Source organism: Elgaria multicarinata, chromosome 1 (assembly GCF_023053635.1).
Source record: "Elgaria multicarinata webbii isolate HBS135686 ecotype San Diego chromosome 1, rElgMul1.1.pri, whole genome shotgun sequence".
In the NCBI taxonomy this organism is placed as follows: Eukaryota; Metazoa; Chordata; class Lepidosauria; order Squamata; family Anguidae; genus Elgaria; species Elgaria multicarinata.
The window spans coordinates 155,604,845-155,621,733 of record NC_086171.1 but is presented as its reverse complement, the minus strand read 5'-3'; the positions used below and the strand labels follow the sequence as shown (position 1 = coordinate 155,621,733).

The window sequence follows — 16,889 nt, the reverse complement described above, 5'->3', positions numbered from 1 at the left end:
AAGGTAATCACAAATGTTCTATTTGATTCTGTTTCCCCAGAGTTGTATTAATTATGCTTTATCTGGTCTTCATGACTGGATAGTATGTCAGTATTTAATTTCAGAGCCCTCCATTATAGCCACACTTTGTGATGCTTTGTTGAACAGAAGAATTTTTCCCACAGGCACTGCGGTCATTCACATTCTCAATTAAAATAGTGTCTGTATAATGAGGAACACTCTGTTCTGTTATCAGCTTGGCTTATTTTACCTGTCCATTCAGCTGTGCTGAGATCAGCTTTGGTCTGATGGCCTTCCACCTTGTGAAAATCAGTCCTTCTGGGTCACCTTCAGACTGCTTTAATAATAAAAGCTTTATTAAAAGCTTTAATAAAGCTTTTGTGGGTATAATTACCCACAAAGGTTTCTAGCAGTTGTGCTCTCTGATGCCTTGCTTTTCTTAAGAGAATTTGCATTTTGTACCTGAGGCCATCTCAATGGGCCAATTTCAATGATCACCAGTGCCCGCTATAGTTTAAATAAGCCATAGTGGGAGGCAGCGCATGCCAACTGCTATTGTGGATATTTAAGATATGGTGGGTGGTCACTTCAGCATAAACTGAATCTTACAGGGCGGGAGACGTAAATTTCGAGGCAACAATGGATGAAGGCCCACGCACCACAGCACAGAGAACAGCTCCAATAGTGCCCCAAAATAGTGTCCGCAACAATGTAGGAACAAAGCCAGACTATAAAACACATGGTCTTCGATGTCTATATACTAATGCCCAGAGTATGGGAAACAAACAGAACGAACTTTTATTACATGAAGGCAAATATGACCTGATAGGTATAACTGAAACTTGGTGGGATGATTTCCATGACTGGAATATAGCAATTGAAGGATATAACTTGTTCAAAAAGAACAGAAGAAATAGAAAGGGAGGCAGAGTTGCACTATATGTTAAAAATACCTATCCCTGCACAGAAATACAGCGGATCAGACTGGGAGCCCCATCGAGAATATCTGGATTAAAATAAATGGGGCAAGGAATAAAAAGAACATGATAATCAGAGTCTACTACCGACCACCCAACGAAGGAGAAGATGAGGATGAAACTTTTGAGAAACAAATTGCCAGTGTTTCAAGGAAGTGTGATGTAGTAGTGATGGGGGGACTTCAATTACCCTGATATCTGTTGGGAGACAAATACTGCCAAAAGCGGCCCTTCCAAGAAATTCCTGACATATGTGGGTGATAACTTTCTCCTACAGAAAGTGGAGGAAGGAACTAGAGGATTGGCAATCCTTGACTTGATATTGACCAATAGGGATGATTTAGTGGATAAAGTGGCAATTACGGGAACTCTGGGGGAAAGTGACCACATCATACTTGAATTCTTGCTTATAAAGGAGACAAAAGCTGAGTGTAGCCATACACGTACAAAGCTGATTTTAATAAACTCAGAACTATGATAAGTAAGGTCCCATGGCAAGTGAGCCTAATGAGAAAAGGAGTGCAGGATGGGTGGGAGTATTTAAAAAAGGAAATTTTAAAGGCACAGTTACAAACAATTCCAACAAGGAGAAAAGATATAAGACAATAGAGGAAACCAATGTGACTTCTCAAAAAGCTTAGAGATGACCTGAAAACAAAAAAGGATACATATAGGAAGTGAAAGGAAGGCCAGGCTACAAAAGAAGAGTACAGACAGGTGGCACAGAAGTGTCGAAATGGCGTCAGGAAAGCTAAAGCTGAGAATGAGCTGAGATTAGCGAGGGATGCTAAAAGCAATAAAAAGGCTTTCTTCAGATATGTGAGTAGTACAAGACAGAGGAAAGAAATGGTGGTTCAACTGCTTAATGAGGATGGCAGATTGATAACAGATGACAAAAAAAAAGGTTGAAGTGCTCAATTCCTACTTTGCCTCAATCTTCTCCCAAAAGCGGGTCTATGACCCCCCTGGAAAAAGTGAAGCAGAAGTTGAGGGGGCAGTATTGCAGTTTGAAATTCATAAAGAAATGGTCAAAGAACTCTCAGAACCTTTGTCTATTATCTTTGCAAAATCATGAAAGACAGATGAGGTGCCAGACGACTGGAGGAGGGCTAACGTTGTCCCTATCTTCAAAAAGGGCAAAAAGGAGGAACCTGGGAACTACAGACCAGTCAGTCTGACATCCATCCCTGGGAAAATTCTGGAGCAGATTATAAAGAAGTCAGTCTGTAAACACCTTGAAATCAATGCAGTGATTACTAGAAGCCAACATGGATTTGTCAGGAACAAATCCTGTCAGACTAATTTGATCTCATTTTTTGATCGGGTAACCTCCCTTGTGGACTGTGGGAATGCTGTGGACGTCATATGTCTTGACTTCAGCAAAGCTTTTGACAAAGTACCACATGACATTCTGATTAACAAACTAGCTAAAAGTGGGCTAGATGGAACAACTGTTAGGTGGATTCACAGTTGGCTACAGAATCGGACTCAAAGAGTACTTATCAATGGAACCTTCTCAAACTGGAGAGAGGCAACGAGTGGGGTACCGCAGGGCTTAGTCCTGGGCCCAGTGCTCGTCAACACTTTTATTAATGATTTGGATGAGGAGGTACAGGGAACGCTTATCAAATTTGCAGATGACACAAAATTGGGTGGGATGGCTAATACCCTGGAAAACAGAAACAAACTTCAAAGTGATCTTGATAGGCTGAAGTGTTGGGCTGAAAACAACAGAATGAAATTTAATAGGGGCAAATGCCAAGTTCTACATCTAGGAAATAGAAACCAAATGCACAGTTACAAGATGGGGGATACTAGGCTCAGCAATACTACAAACGAGAAGCATCTTGGAATTGTTGTAGATTGCAAGCTGAATATGAGCCAACAGTGTGATATGGCTGCAAGAAAGGCAAATGCTATTTTGGGCTGCATTAATAGAAGTATAGCTTCCAAATCACGTGAGGTACTGGTTCCTCTCTATTCAGCCCTGGTTAGGCCTCATCTAGAGTATTGCGTCCAGTTCTGGGCTCCACGATTCAAGAAGGACACAGACAAGCTGGAGCGTGTTCAGAGGAGGGCAACCAGGATGATCAGGGGTCTGGAAACAAAGCCCTATGAAGAGAGACTGAAAGAACTGGGCATGTTTAGCCTGGAGAAGAGAAGATTGAGGGGAGACATGATAGCACTCTTCAAATACTTAAAAGGTTGTCACACAGAGCAGGGCCAGGATCTCTTCTCGATCCTCCTAGAGTGCAGGACACGGAATAACGGGCTCAAGTTAAAGGAAGCCAGATTTCAGCTGGACATCAGGAAAAACTTCCTGACTGTTAGAGCAGTACGACAATGGAATCAGTTACCTAGGGAGGTTGTGGGCTCTCCCACACTAGAGGTCTTCAAGAGGCAGCTGGACAACCATCTGTCAAGGATGCTTTAGGGTGGATTCCTGCATTGAGCAGGGGGTTGGACTCGATGGCCTTGTAGGCCCCTTCCAACTCTGCTATTCTATGATTCTGTGATTCTATATAATGATGTGTAAGCCTCAACAGGGTGGCTTGTTGACCAAATGGAAAGGAGGACAGGTCTCATGTATCTTTAACAGTTGTGATGAAGAGGGAATTTCACCAGCTTTTGCATGCTTATAAATAACACCTGCTGAAATTCCCTTTTCTATTTAACTGTCCTCCTTTCCATATGGTCACCTTAACCAAGGTGGCTTGTTAATCCTACCCAGGTTTGCACAATGCAATTAAGCTGCAATGACTGCCTGCCACAATATTCACAATGGCGGCTATAGTGCCATTTATTTAACCTAAGGTAGGGTGACCATATGAAAAGGACAGGGCTCCTGTATCTTTAACAGTTGTATTGAAACGGGAATTTCAGCAGGTGTCATTTGTATATATGGAGAACCTGGTGAAATTTCCTCTTCATCAGAACAGTTAAAGCTGCAGGTGCCCTGCCCTTTTTTAAATCTGGTCACTCTAGTATAGCTCCTGCACTTTAACTGTTGTGATGAAGAGGGAATTTCACCAGGTTCTCCATATATACAAATGACACCTGCTGAAATTCCCTCTTGTATGGAACTGTTAAAGGTACAGGAGCCCTGTCCTCCTTTTCCTATGGTTACCCTAACCTACGGTGATGCTGATGATCATGCAAACCTGGTCAATACCTCTGTCCCTTATGATGTCTCAAACTAACGTTGACTTAGTCATGGCAGTCGTGGTTTCCAAAACCTTTTCTGAGGTTTTCTGTGATTTTTCATCTTAAACAAACCAGTTTTACTTGATAGGATTTCCTGGCTCTTTTTGTTAATTTCATATGGAGTTTACATTCAGCAAATAACACACCCATCATATTCACTTGACAATGGAAATGCATTCAAACACCTGAAATGTTTTTGATGTGTGGGGTCATGGACAAAGTTCTATTCTCAACTGAAGTGCTATAACAACACTGCAATAAATATAACATTTTTAAATGAAGTAGAATTAAACCTATCTTCCGTCAACTCAAGCTAAAAACCAAATACACAGGTGTTCCTCGGCCCAAATGTGATCAAATTAAAGTTGAACTACTTAGCTAGAATGAATGTTAAAATACACAAGGAAGACCATATGACCCTTTCATGTTTTCTTGGCCTCTTGCAAGCATGATCCTAAAGGCAAATTTGTGGTCTGAGATAAGTCTCAATACAATTGCCATTTCTAGATGGCAGTTGACATGCACTTGACCGGAGATTGCCACCCAATGTGTAACTGTGTGTGGGTATTGCTTACGGAAGAATAAGTGTTTCTAAGTTTCAAGTGTTGTCAGAAAACAATATAAATGTATTACGATACCTTGGCTGACTTTAGTGGCATTTTAACTAAGTGTTTGTTTCAAATTTCACCTATAGAAATCTGCTCTTTAAAATCATTTGGGAATATTTGCTCTATTGTCATTAAAATATTTTAATGACTGTAATGCAAACTAGATCCCTAAATTTAATATCTGCATGGTCATTTGAAGAAGAAAAATACTGTAAAACTATTATTATTGGGTTATTCTAAAATGCACTACTTATTTTTAAATGAATCATAGCCAAGGGGCTTAGAATACATTCTTGCAAGGGCTGAAAGTCTGGGTACAAAGGACAAAGGTATGTGACAGTTTGAAACTCTAGCAGCCATTCCTTACGTATGTGAATGCCCATCAGGTTTATTCTTCATCCAGCCTCAGGATTTTGGATAGTTTGGGGATATCTGTTTACTTGTATACATAATTTGTCCCATTATTTGTGTTTGTAGTGATCACAGGGAGCTTGAGATGCTGGGGAATTAGGACTAGGGCTAATTTTCAGACAGGAAAGTTGATGATAACTCTGTTGTTAACATGTAAAGTTGTCTGATTTTTCACAGGACAAATTGCAGCAAGCTGTCTTGAAGGTTCAGAAACAACTGTTAAACCAAAAAAATTGCATGTTGCTGATATTCTCTTAAAGAACCACTTATAGGTAGATGTTGGGGTCCCCCCCCCATTGGCTCAAATAACAACTGAAACCTCTCTATACAATGGTGTTGTCAGGTATTTCACCTAAGAGATTTACAATGACCATTTCCTCCCAGTCCAAAAAGGCAGTGACACAGAAATGACCTCCACAACTCATAAAGCTGGCAAAGCACTGATGCAACAAGAATTTTCTTGTGCATCTAACCCTCTATTGTAGAACATGTTGCTGTTCTTCTTGCTTCAGAGAAATGCTATGCAGTGATATAAGCTCATTTAACATTGTTCTCTTATTGAAGTAGTGGCTGTCATAGTGGCAACAGCAGAACAATAACCAATGTCTGGGATACACACTGTCCTGAAGCTAGTGATCCCTTCCCTATTCTGCTTTGGTCTCAGCTTTTTCTGTTTCTCTCTGTAGAGAACAAATGTATCTGTGTGTGACTTGCAATCATGTTGCTCAGAGGAAATTAACTATTGATAGCTAACATGAGGTCCGAGAGCTAAAATTTCCAGGTGCTATGTACATTATATGATAAAGATTTCTTTTAAGTCATGCCTAAGTAATGTAAGGTCCACAAGCCAAATGCAGCTCCCTCATTGATCACTGGCAGACCCCTAGCAAATGTATAATAATCATTATTTGTGAGCCTTTATCAGCTCTTTGTAGGAATATCTATGCGCTGCCCAAGCCCATTAATTCAGGTAGAAATGGGAGAATGACAACATAAAAAGAATTCTTCTGGATCAAACCAATGGCCATCTAGTCCTGCATTCTGTTCCCACAGTAGCCAAACAGATGCCTGTGGTAAGCTCAGAACTAGGACATGGGTGCAATAGCACCCTCCTGCTCATGTTCTCCAGTAACTGGTATACAGAGGCATACTGTCTCTTATACTGGAGGTAATATATAGCCACTATGACTAATAGCCTTATTCTCCATGAATTCATCTAATCCCCTTAGCTGTCCGAGTTGGCAGCTACCATGGCCTCTTGTGGTAGCAAAGTTCATAGTTTAAGTAAACGTTGTATGGAAAAAGTACTTCCTTTTGTCTGTTCCAAATCTCCCACCATCCATCTTCATTGGATGACTCCTGGGTTCTAGTATTATGAGAGAAGGAGAAAAACTTCACAGCACCTGCATCGTAATATATGCATTGTTCCATCTCTTCCTGGATTTAGAGGTGTGAGATGTTGCATGTTCGTTAGTGCCTGCTGAAGGTCATCGGTATTGAATTAGCTCTTTAGTGTTTGAGTTTCCCTCTGTGTATGATTTGTTGGTTGGGAGAGCGAAATGTTTGTGTTTGCTGACTTGAGCATGGAGGAGCAGGAATAGGGGAAAATGTATATAAAAAACAGAGGGTTTTTTTTAAAGACTGAAGGAATAAAGTGTTTTTGGTGAGAAACTAAAGAAAAGGGAGTGTTTGAGAGATTGAATTAGAGGAAAACCTGCAGTGGCGCAAAGAGAGAGAGAGAAAACAAATACTATGTGGTGTAGAGAGATCAGGGAGGTTAACAGAGATAACATTGTAGATAGATCTATGAGACAGAATAAAAGATGAAGGCTTTTCAAAGACATGTGCAAAAGGATTTGTGAGCTGCTATTGATTTTATAGGGGTAAATGGCCCACTTATTAATCTTTATAGGCATAAATACAAGCTTTGAGATGGTGGATGAACTTTCAGGAATATGCTTTCTCTGTGTACGTTCAGTTTGAATGTGTGAATAGATATAGTTGGGTTACCAATATGACAAAAATGCTTTCTTCATAGTTAATTTAGTGGAATAGCCTTCTTAAGTTAAAGTCACTGGCCCTCAGAGTGATTTGAGTTATGCATTCCAGCTCTATGGTGACACCATCTTGATCAAGATGGTTCTGCCCTAGAGTTCACCTTTCTAGAAGTGCACCATCACAGGTTCAATCAGCTGGGCAGTGAGAGAGAAGAGAGACAAGAGGTAGGATTCGCTGGCTGTGCTAATAACATAACTTATAGTGTCTCTAGTAACTAACTTCACTGATTACTATTATTAGATAAGCTTGAATGATACTTTTTTGAGCCCTGGAATCTAGTAACCATTACTTGTTAAATAATTAATTAACAAACATTAACTTATTAAACAAAAGTTCCTACAACATATGAGCAGGAAGTGAACCAGCAATACATAAAACGATAAATACAGAATGGCCTGATTTGAAGATCCTGCTTTTCCAGTCAGATTCTCTTCAGGTGCTCTGAAGCTGTTGCACGCCCATCAGTATTCATTGTCAGAATTGTGATGTGTAGCTTTGTACTCAGGGATAATTTTGAGTCTTTGATAGCTCCTATTTTTTCCATAGCTGCTCCAGTTGAAATATTTTCTTCTCTCTCCCCACTCTATTTTTCTTCTCTGTTGCTGCCCTTCCTTTTTCTAACAAAACTCCTGTTTTCCCCTTGTCTTTCCCTTCCACCCATCCTTTTGTCAATGGCCATAGAATCTTCCTTTTGTTTCCTGTATGTAGTTTATCCTAGCAGTTTGTTCCAATAGAGCTTTACACTAGTACCACAAAAAAACCTCTTAATGTAGTGTTCCTATTACATTTTCCCTCTTGAAAACCGTTAAGAGGCTGTTGCTTAAGAGAATGAAAACTTGCTTAATAGCTTGCATTGTGCTTCTCCCTGCCTGCTTTTCCCCCACAGAATATCCCTACTCTGGGAACTGTAGCAATAACCATGGTGCTCCACAATTGTGATGAAGTAGCAGTGGCTGGATTTGGTTATGACATGAATGCTCCAAATGCACCACTACATTACTATGAGAACATCAAGATGTCTGCCATCAAAGAGGTAAGGAATTCTGTATTCAGTATGCATTACCCAGAATATCTCAGTCCATGTTCAGAGGTAGTATACCCATGAATTTTAGTTGAAGGAGACTTCCTAGAAGTATGTGCTGGGCATTTTGAGAAACAGGATTGTGTACTACATGGACCCTTGGCCTTATCATGCAGCTGCCATAATATGAAGCCAAATATTAGTTAGATGCTTTCCCTAATAAAGGGAACTAGGAAAGCACATGAAGCAAATCCAGCAACACCTGGACATTGTATTCCTAGAAGCTCATGCAAATAATATAAGCTCATATTTCATGTGACTGCTTGGGGGACTCCTTTGCAGTATAGTTCTGTGCTTCTTTCACTTCCAGAGTGTTCATCACAAAAGAACAGTTACAAGAAAATAGGATTTAGAGTGTGTAATACAAAAGTCTTGATTTTTCTAGAATGAGAGACTTAGCAAGGTTTCCCTGGCCATTTCCAAATTGACTTCAGCTATATCTATGCTATAAATTCAAACTGACTTTAAATAGTTTATAACTATCATGGCTTTTCAAGCACAATGCTGGAAACTATGGTTTTTATGAGGGTGTGGAGAAGTTTTTATTGGAGATCCCTAAATAGAGCTGTCTTCCCAGAGTTCTTTGGGGGAAAGGTATGGCAGTTCAAAGTACAAATACATATTGATCAGACATACAAATATATTCTATAAGTGTCTAGGAGGTGGGTTTTTTATGTTGGATAGAAAGGGCAGGCTTTGAGCTCAAATGCTGGGAGTTTTCAAAGCATGAACAATTAAAACTATAATCAGACAAAATCTTACATCTATTAAAATAGGTTCTGATTTATTAAAACGTATTCTGCAATGACTTTGTTCATCTTTAAGATGTTGTAGAACTCTGTTTTTTACTTCAAGAGGGTATTCTTGTGGAGTAATTGGACACCCACACACATTAACGTCTTTTGGAGCTCAGGCTATCACCTCTATGCATTCAAAGGAGCAGAATGCCTTCGCTATGAATATGATAGGGCAAGTTTTGTTTTCCTTCCCAGCTAGCAGAGAGAAAGAATGTGTTCCATATCTGAGCTGCCTTGGAATAATCAAAAATTATACATTAAGTCTTGTGAAGATGAATATGTTCCTTATGGATGCTGTAGACCAGTGGTTCCCAAAGTGGGCGGTACTGCCCCCTTGGGGGCAGTGGGATTGCATAGGGGGGCGCTAAGAGGCAAAGGGGCAGCAGGGGGGTCCTTTCCGTACCAGGAGTTTTGGTTACAGAAGGAAATTTCTGATCGCTATCCTGCACTATTGGGGGAGTGGTTCAGAAGCTCCTGGTTGCATTTCCAACATCATATTTGGTGGAATATGGTTTTAGTGTGGTCTGCCTACTTCTCTCCAAGCAAAGAAATCCACTCTAGATTACTAAACGTGGTGATTCAAGACTCATGTTAAGTGACTTTAAACCAGACGTCGGGAAACGGGTATCACTTCATCAAGCCCATCCATCACATTAAGAATTTACAGAATAGTGAGGTACTCTACCCTAGTTACTAAATGTGGTATCTAATATTCTCGCTAAATGACTATCAGACTTTGAAAACATGATATCGCTGGATCAAGTTCATCAATTATGTTTAATTGAATAAACTAAAAAATGTAATTGGATTTTGAATAAATATTCAATTAATTGTTACTGTTTTGAATTTTATTGTTATTATCTTCTTTAGTGGATCGTTGAAAACCGCTATTCTGAATAATGATTTTTATAGTGTAGGGTAGGGGGCACTGGGCATGAGTTTGTGGAACCAAGGGGGCGGTGACCTGAAAAAGTTTGGGAACCACTGCTGTAGACTAATGTGAGACTCACCTGGTTGTCAGGTAAAATGGCAGGCAAATGCAGCTGTTCTGGACAGACTAGTCTTCAAGAAGATGCAACGTGAGAGTAGTCTGGACCTGCATTGCCTACTAGTGGAGGAGTGGCTCACAGAAACGTAAGGAGCACTAAGAATAGAGGTGCAGGAGGATGGTCAGTTTTTATTAAGTGTTTCTAATCTTCTAATTTCTTATGAAATCCTAACAATCATTAGGAAGAGAACCTCATCCCAACATAGATTGCCTTTTCCCATTATCTGATCTGTGTGTACCAGGCTAATCCTCACTTCTCAGACATAGGTTCTCTTAGGTTTCACTTCCCCTAGTACATGAAGAGCCATCTGCTCCCAAGTATCAATAATTTATTGCTCTCCAGCCTTCTCTTCTCCCCTCTGGACTAATTGTTTGTAATATTATGGAATCTAACTAGATGAGACAGGATTGCATTTCTGCCTCGCCTTTCCTTTTTAGTATTAATGACAGCTAGTAATTGTTAGTCACTTGGGAATTAAGTTGAAAGGTAAAAGGGACAGTGGCCTAGTGTGTCGTCTTCTGCTTTTCCCAAGAACATAAAAAGGTGGGGTTTTTTTTGTAGTACTGCAAAGCTGGTGTTCCATAAACTAAGAGGTGAGAAGAATGTTATGTCATTAATGATCATTAATGGGCCTGTTGACAACATGCTAAAACATGGTTAGGCTGCTAACCCTTTTGCAGCAAATGATTAGTGGGTGTGTTTAAACTGTGGTTATGTAGCCGCCATAGTTAAGATTGGTTCACACGGCATGCTAAGTCATAGTTCACACAGCACACTAAGCCATAACGTTTAGCTCAAAATGCTTAACCACTGTGGCTTAGTGTGCCACCTGAACAGGGTTACTTTACAAGTGCTTGCTGGCAGACTATTCTATCCCATGCCATTAAAATCCAGTTCTGTCTGTGGTACTTTAAAGCATTTTGAACATCAGCATCAGCGCAAGATAGGTGCAAGATTTACAGTTGATAAAGAGAGGAGGAAATTAATCAGCTCTTGGGACACAATTATTTGCCAGAGGGAGGGGTAATGAGGATATGTTGATTTACTTCTGCTGCTTCTATTCTGTTCATTTGCATGTGCATTTAAACCTTTAGCAGTTTCACTTGGACATAAAATCTGTACCTTTTAAAAGGAATCTTTGGTATTCATCCAGGGAGGTAGGTTTGTGACTTTGGGGCCTAAAACCACCACTGGGTGGAATTAATTATCTAAGTTTGAATTGCTTTGTTGTAGAGGAGCACAATAAAATCCAATAGGCCATAAATAAAAAAATCTGTCAGTCCTATGAAGCAGCAGACAAAGCAATCCACAAATTACTCTGAGGTAGCCTCCAAAAAGATGGCTTGTGTGGCTAAGCAGAGAATTAATGGGCTGGTTCACATGTAATGCTACAGTCCATTGCTAAACAAGCCAACTTCAAACCATGGCTAGTGTGTCAACAGAGTGCTGGACTAAATAGACTATTGGTCTGATCCAGCATGACTCTTCAGAAAGCTGGTTTATTGAATTAGCTAGAGTTTGTTTTAAACCAGGATTCCTGGTTCAAATGTATGACTAATCCCGTTTGGGTTTTTTTTTAAGTGGAAGCTAAATTCTGCCAAAGTCATTCTGGCCTCACAGAAAGAGGAGATAGGAAAGGGGTGTGCATCAGCCCAACATTTCTCTCAGGCTCATTCAGGCTTGTCCACATAGTACTAACCATGAGTCCTGTGATGTATTTCATACTCAGTGCTGCATGATGTATTGTGTCAAGAAGGAAAATAATATGCTCTCTGGATTTCATTTGGAACAAAATGTGGCAGGGAACGTATCTAGCTGCTGTGTTAAGAGTTCCTGTTCTGATACCAGGAAGATGGATGGAATAGCCTGCTAAGACAGTTGTTAGGTTGCCTACACTGGACAATCTTTCTCTCTCCCTCCTGTACTAGTTTCAGGAAGGTAAAAGATCCCCTCCCACAAATCTCCATTGTTTTTATATGGTAAGAATAAATAGAAACTCTCTCCCTACTTCTGCTAGCTCCCAATGTGCAGGAGCCTCTCTGGGAATGTCCATCAACCAGCAATTCTATTGTGCTGTGTCTTAGAGGGAACAGACCTGCAGGCTACAGCGTGTGTTCCCTAACATAAGGTGTGCCATTGATTTACACGCAATGTCTGCTTGACATCTCCCTGGACACCCTTTAAAAACTCAGTGACTCATCTCTAGGGAATTTCTTCTGAATACACACAAAGCCAATGAATTGCATTTGTTTGCAGCTGGGTGGAGGTGGCCCCTCCTTTGCCAAGACATGGGTGATAAAACTTCAAGATAGAGATGAATGTGCTTTCTCCTGCTACGCTGTTGTACTGCATGAACCCACAGGTTTTGTAATAATTTAAAAGCAAAATGCTAATTGTGTGGTGTATGCAATTTCAACTGCATAATGCTGGTGTAACTTGTATGCATATGGAAATTTTCAAAACACCCAGGAAATACTCATCTAGCCCAGCTGGAACGGGTAGGACTCATTAAGTTCAATGGGATTACTCATGAGTAAACTTGCATCTTTACAGTAAGATCCATCAAACATCTCTTTCTAAAAAATCTTCGCTGAACAGGCTAGTCAGATCCTGTCATGGCTGGCCTTATTTTCAATCAGAACTAGTGTGTGTGCCAGTCCTTGATTTTGGTCCCAGACTACAAGCATTCTTTATTTTATCCTAGGTCTTCATGAGAATAAAGTTGGCCAAGAGGCTGTGCTAGCATTGGAAGAGATTTCCATGGTGCTATATACACAATGCTTATGGTAAATAAGGCTATTCATGAAAACATCTGTCTAGTCTGTTTAGCAATGATTTTTTGGAAAGAGATGATTATCTTCATTTAATGGATCTTTCACCTTAATGATGCAACTTCTTACTGACAAATGCAACTTGGCCTTTCTTTGGGCTCCATCCATACTTGCACACTCTTTTGAATGTTGGCAGGGTTCTGTGAAATAGATTTGGTAGCATCCAGTGATGTCATCTGCCAGCAAAACAAACACCACTGTCAGAATGGATTCCTCCTCCCCCTTGCAATCCCTGTGTGCCACCCAGGTCCTCTCCAGAAGGTTGGGGGAACCTCTGGAGCAAATTTGGGGGACACACTGGGACTGCAGGGATGAGGAGAGGAAGGAGAAGTCCCATTGCATGAGCAGAAGTCTGTTCACATAATGTTGGATGGAGCCCAAAGAAAGAATGGCCAAGATTGCTTCTTTTTTGTTGTAGCCTCGTTTATCTCATCCTAACCTTGAATCTGCTATTATTTTCTTAATAAACCTGTATATCTAGTTTTGTCTCAGTTGGACTAAAGGACATTTCATTTCTCAGGAGTATTAATTTGACCAGCCTGCTATTTTAGTGAGTCCCTTTATGTTCAACAAATCTAGGAATTCTGTGAGTCTGTGTTGCCATAGGCATGTGCAGCACATTTCATTAGAGTATTCACCCAGGGAATTTTATTTATTTTTACAGGTGAACATTTATTGAATACTCAATCTTAAAGGACATTAATTTTAGTCATTCATTTATTAAAAACTGTAGACGCTGATGTCCTACGCCGTGTTTGGCTTTCCTGGCCGTAGGAGGGCCATTGCAAGTGAGGAAGGGCTCTCCTCAAGCCCCGGCATTGTGGGTCTTTGTGGTGACACTGGCTGGAGGGGGGGCTTACGAGACAGTGTTAGCCTTTGGGGGCCCTCCTCCTGGCTTCTTTGAAGCGTGGCTCCTAGCAGAGAGACTCCTGGCACAGTGATTCCTTTTCACTCCTGCTGCTGGGAGTAATGGCGCGCTGTTGGGGGCAGCATCTATAGAGCAGCCAGAGGGCAGCCAGAGGACTGTTCCTGCTGTGTCTAGATCTCTACTCAATGCCCCCCTCAGTTCAGCACTTATTGCTTGAGACATTAGGGTGTGGCTGGGCACACCCAGCACACCCCTTGCACATGCCTATGAGTGTTGCATGGGCTTGCACCACAACACTATGAACTTTAAGGGCTTAGTTACTGCAAGCCTAAGGGAGTCAGCTTGCTGCGCAGGAGGTACTACAATCAAAGCTAAAGCATATCAACCTCCCATAAACTGATATACAAGGAGAGCTATCTGCAGCCCTTAGTACCAGAAGGCTGTTACATTGTTACACTTAACTTTAGATGTTCCCCTGTTCTGTCATCTTGTGCACAGGGTACTCTAGAATACCTTCTTAATTCTAACTTTTTAAAGTGTTTTTAATTAGAATTTTGTTTAAACGGAAAGAATAGAAATTATGTTTGTAAGTCACTGAACCCTTTGAAAATAAATAGCTCAAACAAGTTTCCAGGACAAGGTAAAAAACAGCAACTATTTAAGCTGCTGATTCTTACCTTGTTCTAGAAACTCGCTTAAGCTCTTTGCTTTCAAGGCGTCCTGTGACTTACTTTCTCTTCAAATAAAATTCTATTTTTTAAAAAAAATAAAAAGTTAGAATTAAGAAGGTATTCCTTATAGTGATCTAAAGTACCCTGATGACAAGATCACAGAAGAGGGGAACATCTACAGTTAAGTGTAACAAATCTATCTGGCTAGGGTTGGCTTAGTTTCAGATCCAGTTTCTTTGTTTAGAGGTGATTGCCTAAGTCAGCCTTCTCCAACCTGGTGCTTTTCACATGTTGAACTCAACATAGATGCTGGCTGGAGATGATGGGAGCTGTAGTCCAACATATCCTGGGAAACCAGGTTGGGGAAGCTTAGCCTAGGATGTTGCAGCTGAAATAAGCTCCCATTTTAGCATCAGAAAATGCCCTCATTCAAAGCAGCCATATATTCCAGTTCCTCTTTTAATGCCATTGTGATAAAATATGTTTTGGGGCATGCTCTTTAATGGAGCCCTCACCTAACAAAACAATAAAATGTTAATGGCAGCCCAGCCACAGTTACCGGAATAACTCTAGGCTTTTTTAATAGTTTACTCCTTTTCTCATCACAGTAAGGCCATAAAAGAGGATGTGTGTCTGTCTGTCTGTCTGTCTGTCTGTCCACCTGTGTCATAGCACCAAGATTGTGAAACCGAGACACCTGAAATTTGGCATGCATACTAAGGGGCCATAGGGTTTATACCTTGGGGTTATTTTGATTTTAAAACATAGTAATTAATTTTAATGTGTCCATGTGGTTGACACTTGCAATAACAGTTTCAGCCACTAAGGGTACCTTCCCTGAACTAGCACATAGCTTTGCACTCCATATAGTTTGAAATCAGGGGAGATTGGTCAGCTGAGAAACAAAGTTACATACCTTTCCCTTTCCCTTAGGGGAAGGGAGTGGACAGACTCCTCCCTTAGGGGACTATAGGGTTGCATTATGGCAAGGACCATGCTTAGGGGTGCCAGCACACACGGCTTCAGTCAGACAGAGTGGGCACAGTGGGTCCAACTCTAATAGCTGTGTATGTTTGCTTGAAGGCTTCACTGCAGTGTTTCTCAAACTGTGTTTCAGGACTCACCAGTGGGTCTCAGCCAACCTTCAGGTGGGTCTGAGCTGCAGCCTCTTTGCTTGATTGCCTTCTGCCATAGCTCCACCATGTACATTGCATAGGCAGGTTTGGCAGTGGGAGTTGGTTAAAGAACAAGGCTAATATCTTTAACAACTGGGAATAAAGGGGAAGGGGATAAGAGAGAGAAGATGTTATAGATGGAAGTGAATGTAAAAGCAGCAGGAGGGATGAAAGAAACTGGCAGTTGGCGATATGGTACAAGTTAAGTATGAAAGAAGAAGGGGAGAAGAAATGTCAGGTGACTAAGAAGACCTTGAGAGTCATGTGCGAGGAGGAGAAAACAAAACAAACTGTTTTCTCTACTGAGAGAAATAAAATTAAATCAGCAATTACCATTGGACCTAGAATATGGAGAAGTGCTAAGGAGAATGTTTGAAAGACCCCTTAACTTGCAAATGAGTCTTCAAACTCTGAAAATCTTGTACTTCACCAAATATAGATGGATGGATGCATGATTGCCTGATACTGGCTGCCCATGAAAAATGTATTACATTATGCTACTGCAAGAAGGCAAGTTCCAGACAATTTGGCATCGGTTTCTGGAGCTATATACAGATTGAAATGAATCAGCAGGGTTTATTTTACTATTAAATTGCATTTATTTTATTAAGATATTTGTATACAATTTTTCCATTGTTCATAGTAGTTTTATAAACAAATCATAAAAGATTCAACTAAAACAAACATCAAGAAAATCAGTTTCCTGTACACATTAGCCTTGTTTACTTTTAAAATTGTACCCCATCTTTCTACATGATTGGGTCAGCTACATTCTTAAATATATGAAACTGCTGCTGTAATTTTAGGTTGGCCCCAAACTTTGGTTTTAGGTCACCAAAATTGAATATACACTTCCAGATTCTGAAAGTTAGGTAACACCTATGCCAACTGTATGAGATATACAAATATATGCCTTCATTAGAAGAACTGAAGCTTGTGTAGAATTTCAGATCTATTATATTATGTTCAAGGATTGATTTAATGAGACACGGACCAACAGTACCAGATCTTTGGGAGAATATATGTCTCATTTCCATTGCACCCCCCCCCCCCCGTGTATCCCAATATTACTGGTAAGCATAAAGAACAAGGCTCCTTTCAAAACATTGCATAAGTCAGGTTCAGTGATTAATGGACTGACAACATGCTGCCCTTCAAG

The 16,889-nt window shown here is 40.5% G+C and overlaps 1 protein-coding gene across 7 annotated transcripts in view; it reads left to right on the top strand.

Moving 5' to 3' along the window:
• The window catches only part of ST3GAL3 (ST3 beta-galactoside alpha-2,3-sialyltransferase 3), a 241,289-nt gene that overhangs the window by 205,720 nt on the left and 18,680 nt on the right, over window positions 1-16,889 (top strand). For 6 of the 7 annotated variants that reach the window (XM_063140053.1, XM_063140029.1, XM_063140045.1 and 3 more), the window contains one exon: window positions 8,145-8,291. The exons of the other annotated variant lie outside the window; for it this stretch is intronic. In XM_063140053.1, coding sequence (XP_062996123.1) covers window positions 8,145-8,291 — 147 coding nt within the window. The remainder of the gene's footprint in view (window positions 1-8,144; window positions 8,292-16,889) is intronic. 7 annotated transcript variants of the gene reach the window in all.